We start from the raw sequence: 17,053 nt of genomic DNA on the forward strand, positions 1-17,053 counted from the left end.
AATAGTGAAGGAGAGGGAGAGCATTCATTAGATTTCCAGCATCTGCAGATTTTCTTTTGTTTGAGCATGGATAGAAGATCGGCTGACTGACAGGATGCAAAGAGTGGAAATGAAGACGGTCTTCTGGCTGGCTATCTGTGATCAGTGGTGTTCCACAGGGATGTGGGACCATTTCTTTTGATGTTAATGTCAATGATTTTGATGAAGGGTTTAATGGCTTTGCAGCCAAGTTTATAGAGTTCAATGGAGGATCAGTTAGTGTTGTGGAGGCAGGAAATCTGCAAAAAGACTTAGACAGATTGAGAGAATGGCAAAGAAGTGGCAGATGGAATATAGTGTAAGAAAACGCATGGTCATACACTTTAGTAGAAGGAATAAAGGTGTGAACTATTTTCTAACTGGAGAGAAAATTCAAAAATAAGAGTTTCAAATGGGACACTGTGCAGGATTCCCTAAAGGTTAACTTGCAGCTTGAGTTGATGGAAAGGAAGGCAAATGTAACGTTAGCACTTATTTCGAGAGGGCTAGAATATAAAATCAAGGATGGAATGCTGAGGCTTGATACAGCATTGGCAAGACCATACTTGGAATATTGAGTGCAGTTTTGGGCCCCTTCTCTATGGAAAGCTGGGCTGGCATTGGAGAGGGTCCAGAGGAGGTTCACAAGAATGATTCCAGGAATGAAAGAGTTAACATCTGAAAAGCATTTGATGGCTAGAGATTACTCACTAGAGATTAGAAGAATGAGGGGGATTTCATTGAAATCTATCAACTATTGAAAGGGCTACATAGAGCTTATGTGGAGAGGATGTTTCCTATGGTGGGGAGGGGTCTAGGACCGGAGAGCACAGCCTCAGAATAGAGGGACGTCTATTTAGAACAGAGATGAAGAGGCATTTCTTTAGCCAGAGAGGAATGAATCTGTGGAATTCATTGTCACAGATGGCTGTGCAGGAGAAGTTATTGGGTATATTTAAGGTGGAGTTTGATAGGTTCTTGATTAATCTGGGCGTCAAAGGTTACAGGGAGAAGCAGGAAAATAGGGTTGAAAGGAATAATAAATTAGCCATGATGGAATGGAGCAAACTCAATGGGCTGAATGGCCTAATACTGCTGGATGTCTAATGATCTTATGATGGGTTTGCTGTCTTGGCAGCTAGCATGTTCCCAATAGCCCAGTGGCCTTCTCTGTGTTGGTTTAACACTGGATCTACCAAATATGGCTGATGTATGAGTAGATCTCAGAACCAAATTAACACATGGACCTCCATCATTGATCAACATGTGCCTTGCAGTTGGGGTCAACAAATCTGATAGATATGTTCCAGGAGGTTCCTGCCACCTCCAGGAACATATCTATCAGGAAAGCGTGACCTTCCACCTCCGACTGTCCCGCCCCAACTGATCTGCCGCTGGGTTACCTAGCACATTTATCCCCATGGTTACAGAAGGGAGGGCAGGAGAGAGGAGGAGAGGTGGGACATGATATGTGGTGCAGATGACTTCCCTTACTTTGTGTTTGTTTGCCCCTTGCTCTCTCATGCAAAGCACAATGTGAAGAGGATGTGAGCAGATTAACCTGATAATCAAATGGGTAATGAATTCATTCACTATCTCCCCTTCTCAAGAAATAATTTATAAATTCTGCAAACAGGGTGGGAGTCTGATACTTGGTTACTCACCTCTGACTACTTCAGGGTGGACTTTCTGCTGAAGGGTCTGGGTCTGAAATATTGAAATGTTGCCTGGCCTGCTGAGTTCCTCCAGCATTTTGTGTGTTTTTCTTTGATATCATCACTATTCATGTGAAATCAAACATGACTGATTAATGTGTTGCCTTGCTGGTGACTGTAGGGAGATGAGAGAAATTTCACCTCATGATGGACTAAAGGAATTCGAAGATCCCGCTAGCCATTAGTGAGTTTTGTTTTATAGATAGTGGTGGGAAGGTATGATTTGTAACTGACTAGGAAAAGAGTGGCCTATCAAATCTGTCTTCTACTCATACCATGAAAGAAGTATTTCTACGGGACAGATAATGTTGCTGTCATGGCCCAGTGGTCTCTTAGGAGAGATGAACAAAAACGGACTCTTGATCTTCCTCAATGTCTGGAGCAGATGCCATGGGACAAGACTCACATTCTGGAAGGGTACATGCCTCTCCAAAGATTCAAAGCTATTTTAGAATGTGTACACCAGCAGACTAAACTGGAAGTAATATTTTCCATAACATTATGAATATTTCTTGTGTAAAAGTGAAAATACAGTTTATTGACAAGTCAAGTTATTGTCATCTGCAGAAGTATCTGCAGGCACAGAGCATCAGATAAGCAACGTGCACAAGAAAGACATACATTTCTTGTGAGTTAAGTTCGACCAAAAGAACAGGTATTTGAATTGCAGTGCAAAGTAGTCATTGTGTTGCTGAATTGTCGTGATGAAGCTTGTGTGGTCGGGCTATGAACTGAGTGGTTGAAGGGAAGTTGCAGTTCTTGATCCTGGTGCTGTGGGACCTCAGGATTACTTTCCTCCTGCTTGAAGGTGCCTGTGAGAAGATCGGATGGTCCGGATGGTGGTGATCAATGTTGCCTTCTTGAGGCAGTGTCTCTTGCAGATACCACTGAGGGTGGGGAGGGATATGTCCATGATGTGTTGGGGTGAGTCCACTACTCTCTGCAGTCCCTGTGCATTCAGATTGCTGTACCAGATCATCATGCAACTAACCACAAAACCTGCAGATGCTGGAAATCCAAGCAACACACACAAAATGCAGGAGGGAGTCAGCAGGTCAGGCAGTATCAACGTTTTGGGCCGAGACAGCGACTGCACTCTTTTCCACAGATGCTGCCTGGCATGCAACTAATCAGGGTATTTTCAATAGTACAACTGCAGAGGTTTGTTACAGTGTTCAGTATCCAAACCTCCTTAAACTTCTAACATTGGATTCTGACATGAAAATAGCATAAAATATATTGCCAGTGCTTGGGTTGAGGAGAGAGACTATTGATTCATATTATAAGAGGAAGATGTTGTTCCTGAATCATTGACTGTGTGACTTCTGGCTTCTGTACCTCCTTCCCGATGAGTACAAGGCATGACTTGGGTGATGGGGGCCAGTAATGATGGATACTGCCTTTTTGAAGCATCACTCCATGAAGGTGTCCTGGATATTACGGAGGCTAGTGCCCCTGATGGAGCTGACTGGGTTTACAACTCTCTGCAGCTTATTTCAACCCTCACCCCCCAGCCCCCATGCCAGACGGTGATGCAGACAGTTGTGTGATACAGATGCACATGTTAATTTCCTTTGCAGATGCTGCCTGACCTGCTGAGTTGTTCCGGCAGTTCATTTTATGGTCCAGGTCCCAGTACCTACAACCTCTTGTGTCTCTACATTTCACAGAACATAGATTAGTGATTATATATCCTTAGTCCATGTACGTGTTTTTTCCAAGAGAACTCTAACTTAACATTTTCTTTTACTACTATTTTATCACTTATCATTCAATTGCCACCACATTTTGTCTACCACAGTTTATGGTGAGGCACCCTGTGGTGTGACATCTCTCCTGGTGAAAAGAAAGTTCTCCTGTTAACTCTGATCAGGGGGAAAAGCACCAGTTCCCATTGTGCCTCTCGTAATGAAAGCCTCTTCTTACTGCTGTCACCTCAGTGAATAACTTCTGCCCGAATGGTTTTTTAGTTGTAGTCTCACCTGTCCCCTCTAAGCATTAAGAGTAGTGGTTAACATAACACTTTACTGTGCAGGTAACCCAAGTTCAGTTGCTGCCGCTATATGCAAGGAGTTTGTACGTTCTCCCTGTGACCAAATGGGTTTTCTCCGGTGCTCTGGTTTCTTCCCACAGTCCAAAGAGGAACTGGTTGGTAGGTTAACTGGGAGCTGTAAATTGTCCCAATATTAGGCTAGAGTTAAGTCGGGGGGTAGTGGGCATGGCTCGAAGGGCCGGAGGGGCTGTATCTCAATAAATAAATAAGTGTAAGCTCATTTTTGCTGTAGTTTTGATGCTTTTATTAAAGTAATAATTTTACAGTTACCTGTGTACCATCTGTGCTCGATTTCTTTCCAGAGAATCAGTCCCTTCCTGTCCTTGATGACATGTTGGGTTAAAACCATATTTAGACTCAATTGGGCTCCATCAACTTGCTCTCTTGTAGTAACTTGTGCCTCTAACTACCTAAGTTTCTTTACCCCCTTTAAAGCTTTTCTTTGCAGGGAATATTTTTTATGCTTCTCTCTTCTTCCAAAGTGTTAATTTTCATTGCACGTTTATCTTTAAAACACATCGATTGACATTGGCAAGCAGATACATACATACTGTAACATCCTGTGTGTGAAAATTACTTTAAACTGTGGAAATTTTGTAATCTTGAAGTAAAATTAAACCTGAAATGCACACTTGGCAGTCTGTAGGAAGGGAGAAGTAGTTACAGACTCAGGTCGAAGACCACGCTTTCAATCTTTCCTCTGAGCCTCAGTGTTATAGCATTTCTGCGTCTACTTGAGAAGATGTTTAGTTCTTTTTTTTTCTGGTCAGAATATAACTATAACCAACAGAAGCATTCTAGAATATGGGTCTGCATTTTATTTAAAGAAGCAAGACCGTCAGCCCACAGTTCTCAGAATTTCTCACTGTATTTGCCTCTACTGTCTCTCAAAGGACAACTTCCCATCACTTAAGGCAACAGTAATGAGACCCAAAAGACTTTAAGTCATTTAGATTCAGGCAAGTTACTGGCCAATTATTTTAGGTTGAGGGTCATATGTTACAACCCACTGGGTCAGTATGATTAAGTTTTCCAGTTGCCAGTGCCCTTCCTCGCGTGCGTGAGAGTTTGTAGCAAGTTTTCCTTTTGAAAACTATCAGACCTGTCACCTGTTGAGTCACAGGTTTGGGGGTTTGAGACTTCGGCAGAAAAAATGTAGGTCAGCGCTGCAGAGCGTGCCGGGGGAATGGAAATTGATGTCAAATTGAGGTCAGACCTGTTTTCTTGGGTGGCCGTAATGGACCCCACGGCATAAGTTTGACAATCCCTGATCCTTAGCTGAGAATGATTTCTGATCACCACAGCAAACTTGTTCTTGTCACAATCATTCTAGGATCTTGCTGTGCACAGTCAGCTTACCGACAGCGACACAAAAAGATGTATTTCATTGGCCATGTATACCAACTGTACCCACTAATACTGCAACTCTTTTTAATATTAAGACAGAGCCTTTAATCCTATCTGTCATTAATGGGTTTTAGATTATTGAATCGAGTGATGGGGTAGGCCGCAGAGAACAATATGATGGAGTCCGTGCAGTTTCCATTTATGGCACATCTCTGGTTCCTGGAGGAAGAAGAGATGATCTTCCTGCTTGCAGTGCGGAAGCCCATGTGATGAGTAATCTCAATCCTATTGGATTAGAAGTTCGAAGATTCTGACTGGATAACCATGAAGGAATTGTGACAACACCAAATCAATATGGTGTGTTGCTAGGGGATTTCTGAAATGATGCCATTTCTGTGCAAGTTGTTGTTTTAGGCAGTCGATATTCTGTGTCTGAAAAGTTTTGTCAAAGGAGCCTTGATAAATTTCACTTCTTTCTCCAGAGCCTTTCGCTGTTCTGTTGTTGGGTCAATTGAAATTCTGGCCCAGGTAGACTGAAAAGACAGGGTGTTGACTGGGAGGAGAGCTGATTTCGTTTGTTCTCCGTGATGGTCATCTCCATGGTGCTGAGGCTATGAAGATTGCCCAGGCTGATGAGCTCTGTGCCCACTAATGTGATGAACTAATAATCAAGGATTTGGGCCTACTCCAGGCTGCTTTGGGGTTCAGAGTTGAGGACTCAATTTGATTTGAAATGTTGTTGTTTGCACGATTTGTATTTTTTGTCTCTTTCTTTTGCACATTGAGTGTTGATCTTTTATTTTTATTTTTATTCTTTAATTGGGTTCTTTCTGGCTTCTCGCTCTGTGGCTACCTGTGAACAAGCAAATCTCTAGGTTGCATAGTTTATACATTCTTTGATAATAAATATACTTGACGACTTTTCTCTCTGGGTCTACTTTGATCCCTTTGTTTTTCTTTCTAATGTTCCTTCTCTCTTTCACACCTTTCTCTTTCTCGTTCACACTCTCTCTCCATCACTTCCCTTCTTTTTCTTTTTCTAGTTTATGAGTCTTGATATTGAGAAGGTGAATTTAGTCCACTGGAATATTCACTTATTAATCTTTCTATTGCTCTTTTTATGATCTGATCTTCCCTTTTGGTTTCCTCACGCACAATATCATCTGACGAATCCTCTGATTTCATATTTCTATTGACTCCTTTCTTTTCGGCCTTCCATTCATCCAGCTGGGTTTTGGTCTTTGCATCTACTTTGCAAGCAGCTTTTTGTCTCCCACTTGAAGTTCACTCAATAACCTTAATGCACACAAAGTAAATTGTAGTTCTTTATTCTCACAAAAGCCAAATTAATTCCCTCCCCCTCCCCTTCCCCTGTCCCAGGTCCCTCTCTGCCTGTCTCCTTTCAACTTTCTGCTTCTTTATCTCTACAGTTCTTTCATGCTTATCCCCTCCCCCTCCCTCTTTATCTTTCTTCTGATTGGTTTTCCACCTGGTGCCTCTAGGCCCTACCCCCTCCCCTATCTCTATTACTGGGCTTCGGCCCTCTCTTCCCTCCCATTCCTGATGAAGGGTCTCTGCCTGAAACATTGGCTACTCTTTTCTCACGGATGCTGCCTGACCTGCTGAGTTCTTCCAGCGTTGTGTACGTATTCTTTGATCCACAGCATCTGCAGTTGTATTTTTGTGTATCTACTACATTTCTTCATTTACTTTCAACTGGCTTTGTTGCAGGGGATGTAGCATGAAAATGGCGGATGGATCTCCAATCAATTTGTAGTTATCTCAACAAATCACACGCCTACAATGCTGGCCCTTCTGTTTTTACCACAAACAAGCACAGTGTGGCTTGTTGGTTGTTGTATTTCACAGTTACAAATGTCATTCCCACCAAAGTTATCTTCCCTCCAGTATAAGTTCTTAGTTGAAAATCAGCAAGTGTCACTTTGCTGTCTTTGAAATGCCATTCAATCTCATTTTGTGGAATAACTGAGACAGCTGAACCAGTGTTGAATTCAATTTTAATTACTTTGCCACTCTCTTCTGGTGTAAGCCATACTGCTTGTCAATTTCTAATTTTCTCACTTCAAATTTCAAGGCCACACAGTTCTGTGTCACTCTCCTCATTATCAGAATTCTCATTGACAGCATGCAGATTAGTGCTCTTTTTGAAACTGCAACCTGACATTTCAGCTTTTTTCTCTTAAAATATACTCAATCATGTCTTCTCTTCGAAGAACGTGTGCTGTACTGCTTTTTTAAAAAACTCAACCCGTCTCTGCGTGTGCTGGGCTGCGTTTTTTAACCTGCTATGTTTTTTTTAGTTTGAACATCTCGCTGCATTTCAGCAGGTAGGAAGGCAGTTCAGGTTTGTATTTAAAATATCTCAGCACCAATGTTATATTTTGTACCTTCAAAACATTAAACTAGTTCAAAGGAAGTCATATCTAACTTCAGGTCTGCTTTAAGCGAGGTGTGCGTGTATCATGTGGTGGCATGATGATGTTATGCAATTCATGTACTTATACATATAACCCGTAATGAATAACTTAAACAGCAAATATATGACTCAAATATTATTGAAATATTAAATACACAACTGTACCTACATGGGTACATTAGTTGGGCTTCACAAAACCTCACCAGCTACATCACTTAGAACAGGCCTACAGTTTGTTGTTAAGTGGCAATGCTGGTGATGAGATTGGATGTCAATTCTCCATTGTGGACCTTGGGATGACAGATTTGGATGACCAAGGTGAAAGTTGAGAACAGGGCCTCGGAGACTGGTGGTGGGGTGGGGTGGGGTGGGGTTCGGACAGTGGGCATCATTGGGCTTAGGTGTAGAGTGCTGTGGAGGGGTGAGGGAGGGGGAGAAGACACTGCTTGGGAATGAGGATCAGAAAATGAAAGAAGATGGCTGTGTAACAGCTAATGTCATGAGAGTGGACAATGATACTTGCTGCTGACACACCTTAATCTGACTTTCCCTCCAAAAGCCCAATGCATTGTCACTAATGCTATAGAGGAAACATCATGAGATGAACCTCCAGAGGCATGAGAGGCTGAAGGTTCTGGAATCTGGAGAATCACAGCAGGTCAAGGAGCGTCTGTGGAAGGAAAAGGGAAGTTTTGGGTCAGGACTGCTCATCGAGCTGAAAGGTCTCAACCTGAAACATCACTTGTCTTTGCTCCACAGATGCTGCTTGGCCTGATGAGCTCCTCACTTTATTCTTTTGACTGAGTTTCTAGGCTGATATGGGTTGCAATTCTTCCCCAGATTACCGACTGTACTTTAAAAGACAATTATTTTTGGACTGAACTTTGGCCAAGTGACTTTTATCATATTGCAAAATACACTGCGTTTGATGTTTTTGTTTTCATAACAAATTATGTTTGATTCAAAAATTATGCCGATGTTGAATGTCATTACTGAAACAGTGTGAAAAGGCAGAGAGTCTAAATGCAATGATTAAAGTCAAAGGCAACAAGCCAGGGGTAAGGTGACTTGGGTTTAGTCACTATTGGACTTGCTTGTCTATAACTGTGATGTGGGCAAATCTGGCTTCTTAGCATTCTTTATGCTCTTACCGGGAGTCCGGTCAGGGTAGGTATAGACTGAATGACAATGAATCTTCACAGCCTGTTGTGCTCCATTAATGTGCCTCTGTCTTTTGAACTCCAGGTAGAGGGATGAACCAAGCAGAACTATGGTGGGCTGTTGTCTCTGTCCTCTTCATTTTTCCATCTGGGATCCTTGTCATGCTCTGTATGAGATGTAGAAAATCTAGGAGTCGCAGTAAGTTGAATTTTATCTTCATTTGAAGGTGTTTGATGCGTTTTGCTTTCATGAGGGATTTTCCATAGACCAGACGGAGTTTCATCTTTTGGAAGGTAGTTCTTCTCATAATCACTGAGACAGAGGAACAGTCCCTTCATCCAGCAAATCCTCACAGAACATCAACCATCCAATTATACAAATCCTCACAGAACATCAACCATCCAATTATACAAATCCTCACATTCCCATTAACTGCCCCTAGACTATCACCCACCCTAACATGAAGAGCAATTTACAGTGGCCAATTAAACTACCACCCTGAGAACGTAGACAATGCCCAAGGCCGGGATTGAACCCAAATCTCAGGCATTGTGGAGCAGTGGCTCTATCAGCTGAGCCACTGCGCTGCCCCCTATTTCTCTTTACTCCATTCAGTTGCGTTCTGCTAGCTGCCAGATACAATGCAACCAACAACATCCTGTTTTTATTTGCAGCAGGCATGCAGATGAGAGGCTAGGCCATCTGACGTGCCTGGCCAACCGGTATCCTGCCAATCTCACTCTGGCATTGCTTTCCCTCCATAGATATGTTTCTAGAATGTTACATGCATAAATAAAACAATGCAGCGTTTGGTTCAGCTTCATATGTTGTTGCATCAGAACACTTCCGGTCAGCTGCAACAGTCAAAATAGCAAACATCTTTGACAATTAAGGTACAAACTAGAATAGTCACCGGGGTTCATTTTTAATACAGGAAGCACAGTTCAATATGAGTTGTGTAACAACTAACTACTCATAGTTCTGAGTAGTTCCAGAATGTACCTTAAGAGTTTTGTCTGCAAGTATTTAGAGCTCTCATACGTTAAAAATGTGATTAATTTTAGTAGCGTATCTGGTGACTGAGATATATCTGCACTGAAATCCTGCCATGATTTTCAAATCTAACCTTTGTAGGTCAAGATTGTAAATGTCATCGAAATTGAGAGGCAGGAGGTCTAAAAATAATGCAAGATGCACAGTGAAATAAACTAGACAGACTATTTGTAGGAGTTTAATAGTTTCTGAAACCTCATGGTGTTCAGTTGATAAAATGCAAGCAGTATAACAAGTACTTTGAAAAAGATCAGCAAACTTGGCTTTATTCAAGAGTTGGGTATTGTTTGAAGTATTTCAGATGTTCCTGGATATTGCACACACCTCTGCAGTGTTAATGCTGGTGGGGAAGGCAGGGATGCTGGAAAACTGCAGTGCATTCCAAAATTTTGCAACAGATTGAGTGTCATTTTTTTCTCTTGAACTCATGCTGCAGGTGGAAGGACTGTATCTCCCTCATGTTCTGTCCAACATTACTCCATGTGCTAAACACCAGATGTAAACTTTTTGTACCAAACATCATACCTAGAAAAGTATTTTATACCCAAGGGAGACCTTAAGTGGTTTACTGCCACTGTGATGGCTTTCTTTTAAAGTATGGTTATTGTGGCTTTGCAGGAACTACAAGAAGTTCCTGCAGCATCTAACTCCTGTTAATCTTTTAATTGATTAATTGTCCCAGATGCTTTGCAGGTCAGGCAATGTGATTATAACACAGATAATAGATTAATACTGTACAAAAACAGGCTGATTCTATTCCAACCATTAAACATCCATTTACACAAAGCACAGACTAATTCCAGTTTATTTCAACAATAGCCTTGTCAGCAGATTCTACCACTCACCTATGTGCTAGGGGGCAATCTACAGTGACTAATTAACTGAGCAACCCACATGTCTTTGGGATGACAGAGGAGATTGAGACAACCAGAGGAAATCCAAGTGGTCACAGGGAGAATGTACAAACTCTACAGAGAGGGGTCAGATTTGAATTCCAATTTGCTGGAGCAGTGACGTAGATCTTCCAGCTGCACTCGATCTTCAATATAACGCTACTGGATTGTTGAAGAATTCTTGACAGGAAATTCTAACCCTGGCAGATGCTGCTTGAATTTCTGAGTGCTTTCAGAATTCTCTGTTTTATTTTAGAACTCCAGTGTCTGAGATTTTAACGTGATATTAAAGGTGGCACTTCCCACAGGAGCAGCTTGTCCCAGCACCAGTGGCCAACTGCTGCAAGGCTGCTCCTCTTTGCAGGAGTGTAGCAGGACCCAAGGGTCAGCCTCGAGCAGCCGTGGGTTGCTTCCTGGCTGTATCTTTGTGCCCTGAATGGTGGTGCTCTGCTGCAAAGGAACAAGAAAGGCACTGGCAAATTATTGGCAATAGAACTGTGAATAAAAATCGGGAGATACCCACAGACGCCCCTGATGACCCTCTGATGTCAGTCTCTGAGGCCGATTTGAGAGCATTGACGCAAGGAAAGCAACTGATCTGATAGGGTACTTGGCCGACTGGTCAACATGCCATTTCATTGGCTCTTCAGTCAATGCTGGAACATGCGGATGGTGAAGATGCAGACATCAGAATGCTGTTCATCTCTTTATTGACTACAGCACTGCATTCAACACTATCATCCCATCAAACCAATTAGCTCCAAGACCTAGGCCTCAATACCTCCTTGTGCAACTAGATCCATGACTTCCTACTTACAGACCACAGTCAATTTTACATCTCCTCCACAGTTGCCATCAGCACAGGGGCACCACAAGGCTGTGTGCTTAACTTCTGCTCTATTTAAGTTTGCTGATGACACTCTGTTGCTGGCTGACTCAAAGGAGGTGACAAATCAGCACGTAGGAGGGAGATTGAAAATCTGGCTGAATGGTGCCACAACAACCACCTCTCACTGAATGTCAACAAAATCAAAGAGCTGATTATTGCCTACAGGAGGATGAAACTGTGAGTCTCTGAGCCAGTCTGCATCGGGGGATCAGGGATGGAGAGGGTCAGCAGCATCAGAGCCTTTGGTGTTATCACTTCATCTCTTCTGGGCCCAGTATCTAAGTGACGTTACAAAGGAGGCTCTGCAGCAGCTCTACTTCCTTAGAATCTTGCAAAGTTTCGGATGTCATTTGAAGCTTTGACAATAGATGCACCGTGGCGAGTATGCTGGCTTGTTGCATCACAGCCTGGTACGGAAACATGAATGCCCTTGAATGGAAAATCCTACATAAAGTAGTGGATATGGTCCAGTCCATCAAGGGTAAAGCCCGCCCCACCATTGAGCACATCTACATGGAGCGCTGTCACAAGAAAGCAGCATCCGTCATCAAGAATCACCACTATCCAGGCCATGTTCTCTTCTTGCTGCTGCCATCAGGAAGTAGATACAGGAGCCCCAGGACTCACACCAGCAGGTTCAGGAACAGTTATTAACCATTAGCCATCAAGCTCTTGGACCAGAGGGGATAACTTCACTCACCCCAACACAGAATTGGATTCACTGTTAAGGACTCCACAACTCATGTTCCCAATATTTATTGCTTATTTATTTCTTCTTATTACTTTTTTTCCTTTTGTATGTGCAGTTTGTCACCTTTTGTAAATTGGTTGTTTGTCCATCTTTGTTGTGCAGAACTTTTCATTGATTCTATTGCATTTCTTTGCATTTACTGTGAATACCCAGAAGGAAAGGAATCTCAGGGTAGTATATAATGACATATACATACTTTGATCATAAATTTACTTTGTACTTTGAGCCTTCTACTGCACCAAGTCTGCTGACACCCACTGCATGACACATGCCCACTGCGAATGCAAAAGCATGTGAATATGCTGCTATTGATGGCATTGGAGATGTGTGTCATTGGTTATGACATTTGATTATCAATGGTTGCTGTCAGTAGCTGGAAAGGATTGTACGGTATGGATAAGTGCAGTGGGAATGTGAGGGTGGAGCTGAGTTTTGATGAAGCACAGTGGGGTGATGGTATTTGATGATGCACAGTGGGGTGATGGTATTTGATGAAGCACAGTGGGGTGATGGTATTTGATGATGCACAGTGGGGTGATGGTATTTGATGATGCACAGTAAGGCAGTTATTGGACTTGATGGATCAGAATCGGATTTAATAATCCTGACATAATAATCCTGAAATTAATTAACTTTATGGCAGCCTTACAATAAAATACGTGATAAATAAATATAAAGGAACAAAAATTGAGTTACACCAAGTCTTTTAAATAGTTAAGTTAATATAAGTAGTGAAAGATAACAGAAATAAAACGTAGTGTGGTGGTGTTCATGCATTCAGTGTCTATTTAGAGGGGAAGAAGCTATTCCTCAATCGCTGAATGCGTGCCTTCAGGCTTCTGTACCTCCTTCTTGACAGTAACAATGAGAAGAGACTGTGTCCTGGGTGGTGGGTATCCTTAGTGATGGACAACATCTTCCTTGAATAGACAACATCAATAGACAACATCACTCTTTGAAGATGTCTTGGCTACTACGGAGGTGGTACCCAAGGTAGGGCTGACTAGTTTTACACGTTTCTGCAACTTATTGCAGAACCTCACTGCGGCTCTCAGTGAGACGGTTGTTGGGTTGTGGTATTTGATGTGCTCAGTGAGGCAATAGTTAGGGTGACATTTGATGGTGCATTCAGTCAGACAGTTGCTGGCTTCGATATTGAGATGCAATTTTTGGGGGTAGGATCTGATGATGCATTTGGTTGGAGGTGACATTTGATGCATTCAGTGAGGCATTCGTTGAAGATGTTATTTGATGCACAGTTGGGGCGTGATATCTGATGGTGCACAGTGGTTGGGTTCGGATTGAGAATGCATTCCATGGCATAGTTTCTGGGGGAGGGAGTTAATCATGCTGTCAGTGGGACCCTTGTGTGTGATGTTTGATACTGCAGTCAGTGGGACATTAGTTTGCAGTGAGTTATACAAAAAGTCTGCATACTTTGGCAGGATTTGCAGACCATTACTTCCTACAAGGTGAAACCTAACATCAATGGCACTCCCAGATGAGCTCAATGCCTCTTCTGCACAATTTGAAAGGCAGAATGCAGCTACACCTGTGCAAATCCCTGAAGCCTCTGGTGATCCTATGATCTGTCTCGGAGGCCGACATCAGAACACCTTTCAAGACGGTGACCCTCGCAGGACATCTGGCCCTGTTGGTGTATCTAGTAGGGTTCTGAAAACCTGTGCCCATCAACAGGCGGGAGTGTTCAAGGACATTTCCAATCTCTCACCGCTGAAGTCACCTGCTTCAAAAGGGCGTCAATAACCTGGACAACAGCAATACCTATGTCAGCCTGCTGTTTATTAATTACAGCTCAGTGTTGAACACAATCATGCCCTCAATTGTATTCAGCAAGCTCCAAAACCTGGGCCTCTGTACCTCCCTCTGCAACTGGATCCTTAACTTTCTCATTGGGAGACCACAGTTAGTGTGGATCAGAAATAATCTCCCCCTCACTGACAATCAACAATGGCACTCTCAAGGATTTGTGCCTCGTCCACTTCTCCACTCTCTCTACATTCACAGTTGTGTGGTTAGGTACAGCTCAAACAGTATCTGTAAATTTGCTCACAACACAGTTATTGTTGGCAGAATTTCAGATGGTGACAAGGAGGCATACAGGAGGAAGAAAGGTCAACTGGTTGAGTGGTGTTGCAATTACAACCTTGCACTCACGTCATTAGGATCAAGGAATGCAGCCTGCAATCTGTCTAAATCCTGCAGGAGGACTTCGCCAGATGGGGAGAATGGGCAAACAAATGGCAAATGGAATATAGTGTAGGGAAATGTATGGCCATGCACTTTGGTAGAAGGAATAAAGGCATAGACAATTTTCTAAATGAGAAAATTCAAAATCAGAGGTGCAAAGTGACTTGGGAGCTCTTTCATTAAAGTTGATTTGCAGGTTGAATCGGTGGTAAGAACGGCATATACAGTGTTAGCAATCATTTCGAGAGGACTAGGATACAAAAGCAAGGATGTAATCCTGAGGCCTTACAAGGATTGGTCAGACCACACTTGGAGTATTGGGAGCAGTTTTGACTTCCTTATCTGAGAAAAAATGTGCTGGGATTGAAGAGAAAGTTCAGAAGAATAATGCCTGGAATGAAAGGATTAAGATATGAGGAACATTTAATGGCTCTGGGCCTGTACTCGCTGGAGTTTAGAAGAATGAGTGGGGATCTCATTGAAATCTATTGCATATTGAAAGGGCTAGAGAGAATGGATGTGGAGAGGATTTTTCCTGTAGAGGGGAGTCTAGGACCAGAGGGCTCAACCTCAGGATAGAGAGACATCCACTTAGAACCGAGATAAGGAAAATTTTCTGTGGTATTCATTGCTGTATATTGCTGTGGAGGCCAAGTCGTTGGGTATATTGAAGGTGGAGGTTGATAGGTTCTTGATTAATCAGGGCATCAAAGGCTATGGGGAGAAGGCATGTCAAGTGGGTTGAGAGGGGTAATAAATCAACCATGATGGAATGGCGGATCAGACTCAATGGGTCAAGTGGCCTAATTCTGCTCCTAGTGTCTTATGGTCCAAAAGAATTGATTGTGAACTTCGGGAAGAGGAAGCTAAGGGAACACACACCAGTAAGCAGCTTCAAATTCATGGGTGTCAACACCTCTGAAGATCTAGCCTGGACCCAACATAATGATGCAATTACAAAGAAGGCATGACAGTGGTCATATTTCATTAGGAGTTGGAGGAGACTTGACATGTCACCAAATATTCTGGCAAATTTCAACAGATGTAATGTTGAAATGTTAAATGTAATGTTCTATGTACTGTGGTGAGAGTTCTAACTGGTTGCATCACTATCTAGTCTCGAGGGGCTACTGCACAGAATCAGGGAAAACTTCAGAAAGTTGTAAACCCAGCTAGCTCCATCGTGTTAGCCTCCCAGCATTGGGGACTCCTTCAAAAGGCCATGCCTCAAAAAGATGGCATCCATTGTTAAGGTCCCCATCATCCAAGGCATGCCCCCTTCTCATTGCTACCATCAAGGAACAGGGACAAGAGTCTGAATGTACCTACTCAACGTTTCAGGGACAACTTCTTCCCCTCCGCTACATCTCCTCTCTATTGTTTTTCTTTTGCTCTCTTTTTGCATTGCTTATTTAATTTAATTTTATAGATACTTCTTATTGTAATTTATAGTTATTTTTATATATTGTGATGTATTGCAATGTACTGCTGCCATAAAACAACAAATTTCACAACATATGCCGGTGATATTAAACCTGATTCTTATTCTGGGTTTTGATGAAGCATTAGATTAATTGTGGTGGATGATAGTTGATAGACTCAGGGAGGCATTTGTTAGGAGTGTTATTTAATGTACTCTGGGAGGCAGTTGCTGGGGGAAGGATTTGATGATGCAGACAGCCAGTTGTTGAGGGGTGATATTTGATGATGCACTCAGTGAGGCAATTGTTGGGGGAGGTATTTGATGATGCAGTCAGTGAGGCAATTGTTGGGGGAGGTATTTGATGATGCAGTCAGTGAGGCAATTGTTGGGGGAGGTATTTGATGATGCAGTCAGTGAGGCAATTGTTGGGGGAGGTATTTGATGATGCACTCGGTGAGGCAATTGTTGGGGGAGGTTTTTGATGATGCACTCAGTGAGGCAATTGTTGGGGGAGGTATTTGATGATGCAGTCAGTGAGGCAATTGTTGGGGGAGGTATTTGATGCAGTCAGTGAGGCAATTGTTGGGGGAGGTATTTGATGCAGTCAGTGAGGCAATTGTTGGGGGAGGTATTTGATGATGCAGTCAGTGAGGCAATTGTTGGGGGAGGTATTTGATGATGCACTCAGTGAGACAATTGTTGGGGGAGGTTTTTGATGATGCACTCAGTGAGGCAATTGTTGGGGGAGGTATTTGATGATGCACTTGGTGAGGCAATTGTTGGGGGAGGTTTTTGATGATGCACTTGGTGAGGCAATTGTTGGGGGAGGTATTTGATGATGCACTCGGTGAGGCAATTGTTGGGGGAGGTTTTTGATGATGCACTTGGTGAGGCAATTGTTGGGGGAGGTATTTGATGATGCAGACAGGCAGTTGTTGAGAGGTGATATTTGATTATGCACTCGGTGAGGCCACTGACAGCAGTTTGCCAGTGTCCTCTGTCTTGTGTCAGCTTCTCCAGGGTTGCCCATTTCTGTGTCTTTCCTTCCTCTCTCAGGGACGAGCTTCTGTTGGCACTTCTGAATTTTTAATGGGATAGGGTT

The 17,053-nt window shown here is 42.8% G+C and overlaps 1 protein-coding gene across 2 annotated transcripts in view; it reads left to right on the forward strand.

Moving 5' to 3' along the window:
- The window catches only part of LOC132395848 (linker for activation of T-cells family member 2-like), a 130,009-nt gene that overhangs the window by 20,295 nt on the left and 92,661 nt on the right, over positions 1–17,053 (forward strand). For both annotated transcript variants that reach the window (XM_059972965.1, XM_059972966.1), the window contains exon 2: positions 8,816–8,929. In XM_059972965.1, coding sequence (XP_059828948.1) covers positions 8,824–8,929 — 106 coding nt within the window. In that variant the 5' untranslated portion in view covers positions 8,816–8,823. The remainder of the gene's footprint in view (positions 1–8,815; positions 8,930–17,053) is intronic.

Source organism: Hypanus sabinus, chromosome 6 (assembly GCF_030144855.1).
Source record: "Hypanus sabinus isolate sHypSab1 chromosome 6, sHypSab1.hap1, whole genome shotgun sequence".
NCBI lineage: Eukaryota > Metazoa > Chordata > Chondrichthyes > Myliobatiformes > Dasyatidae > Hypanus > Hypanus sabinus.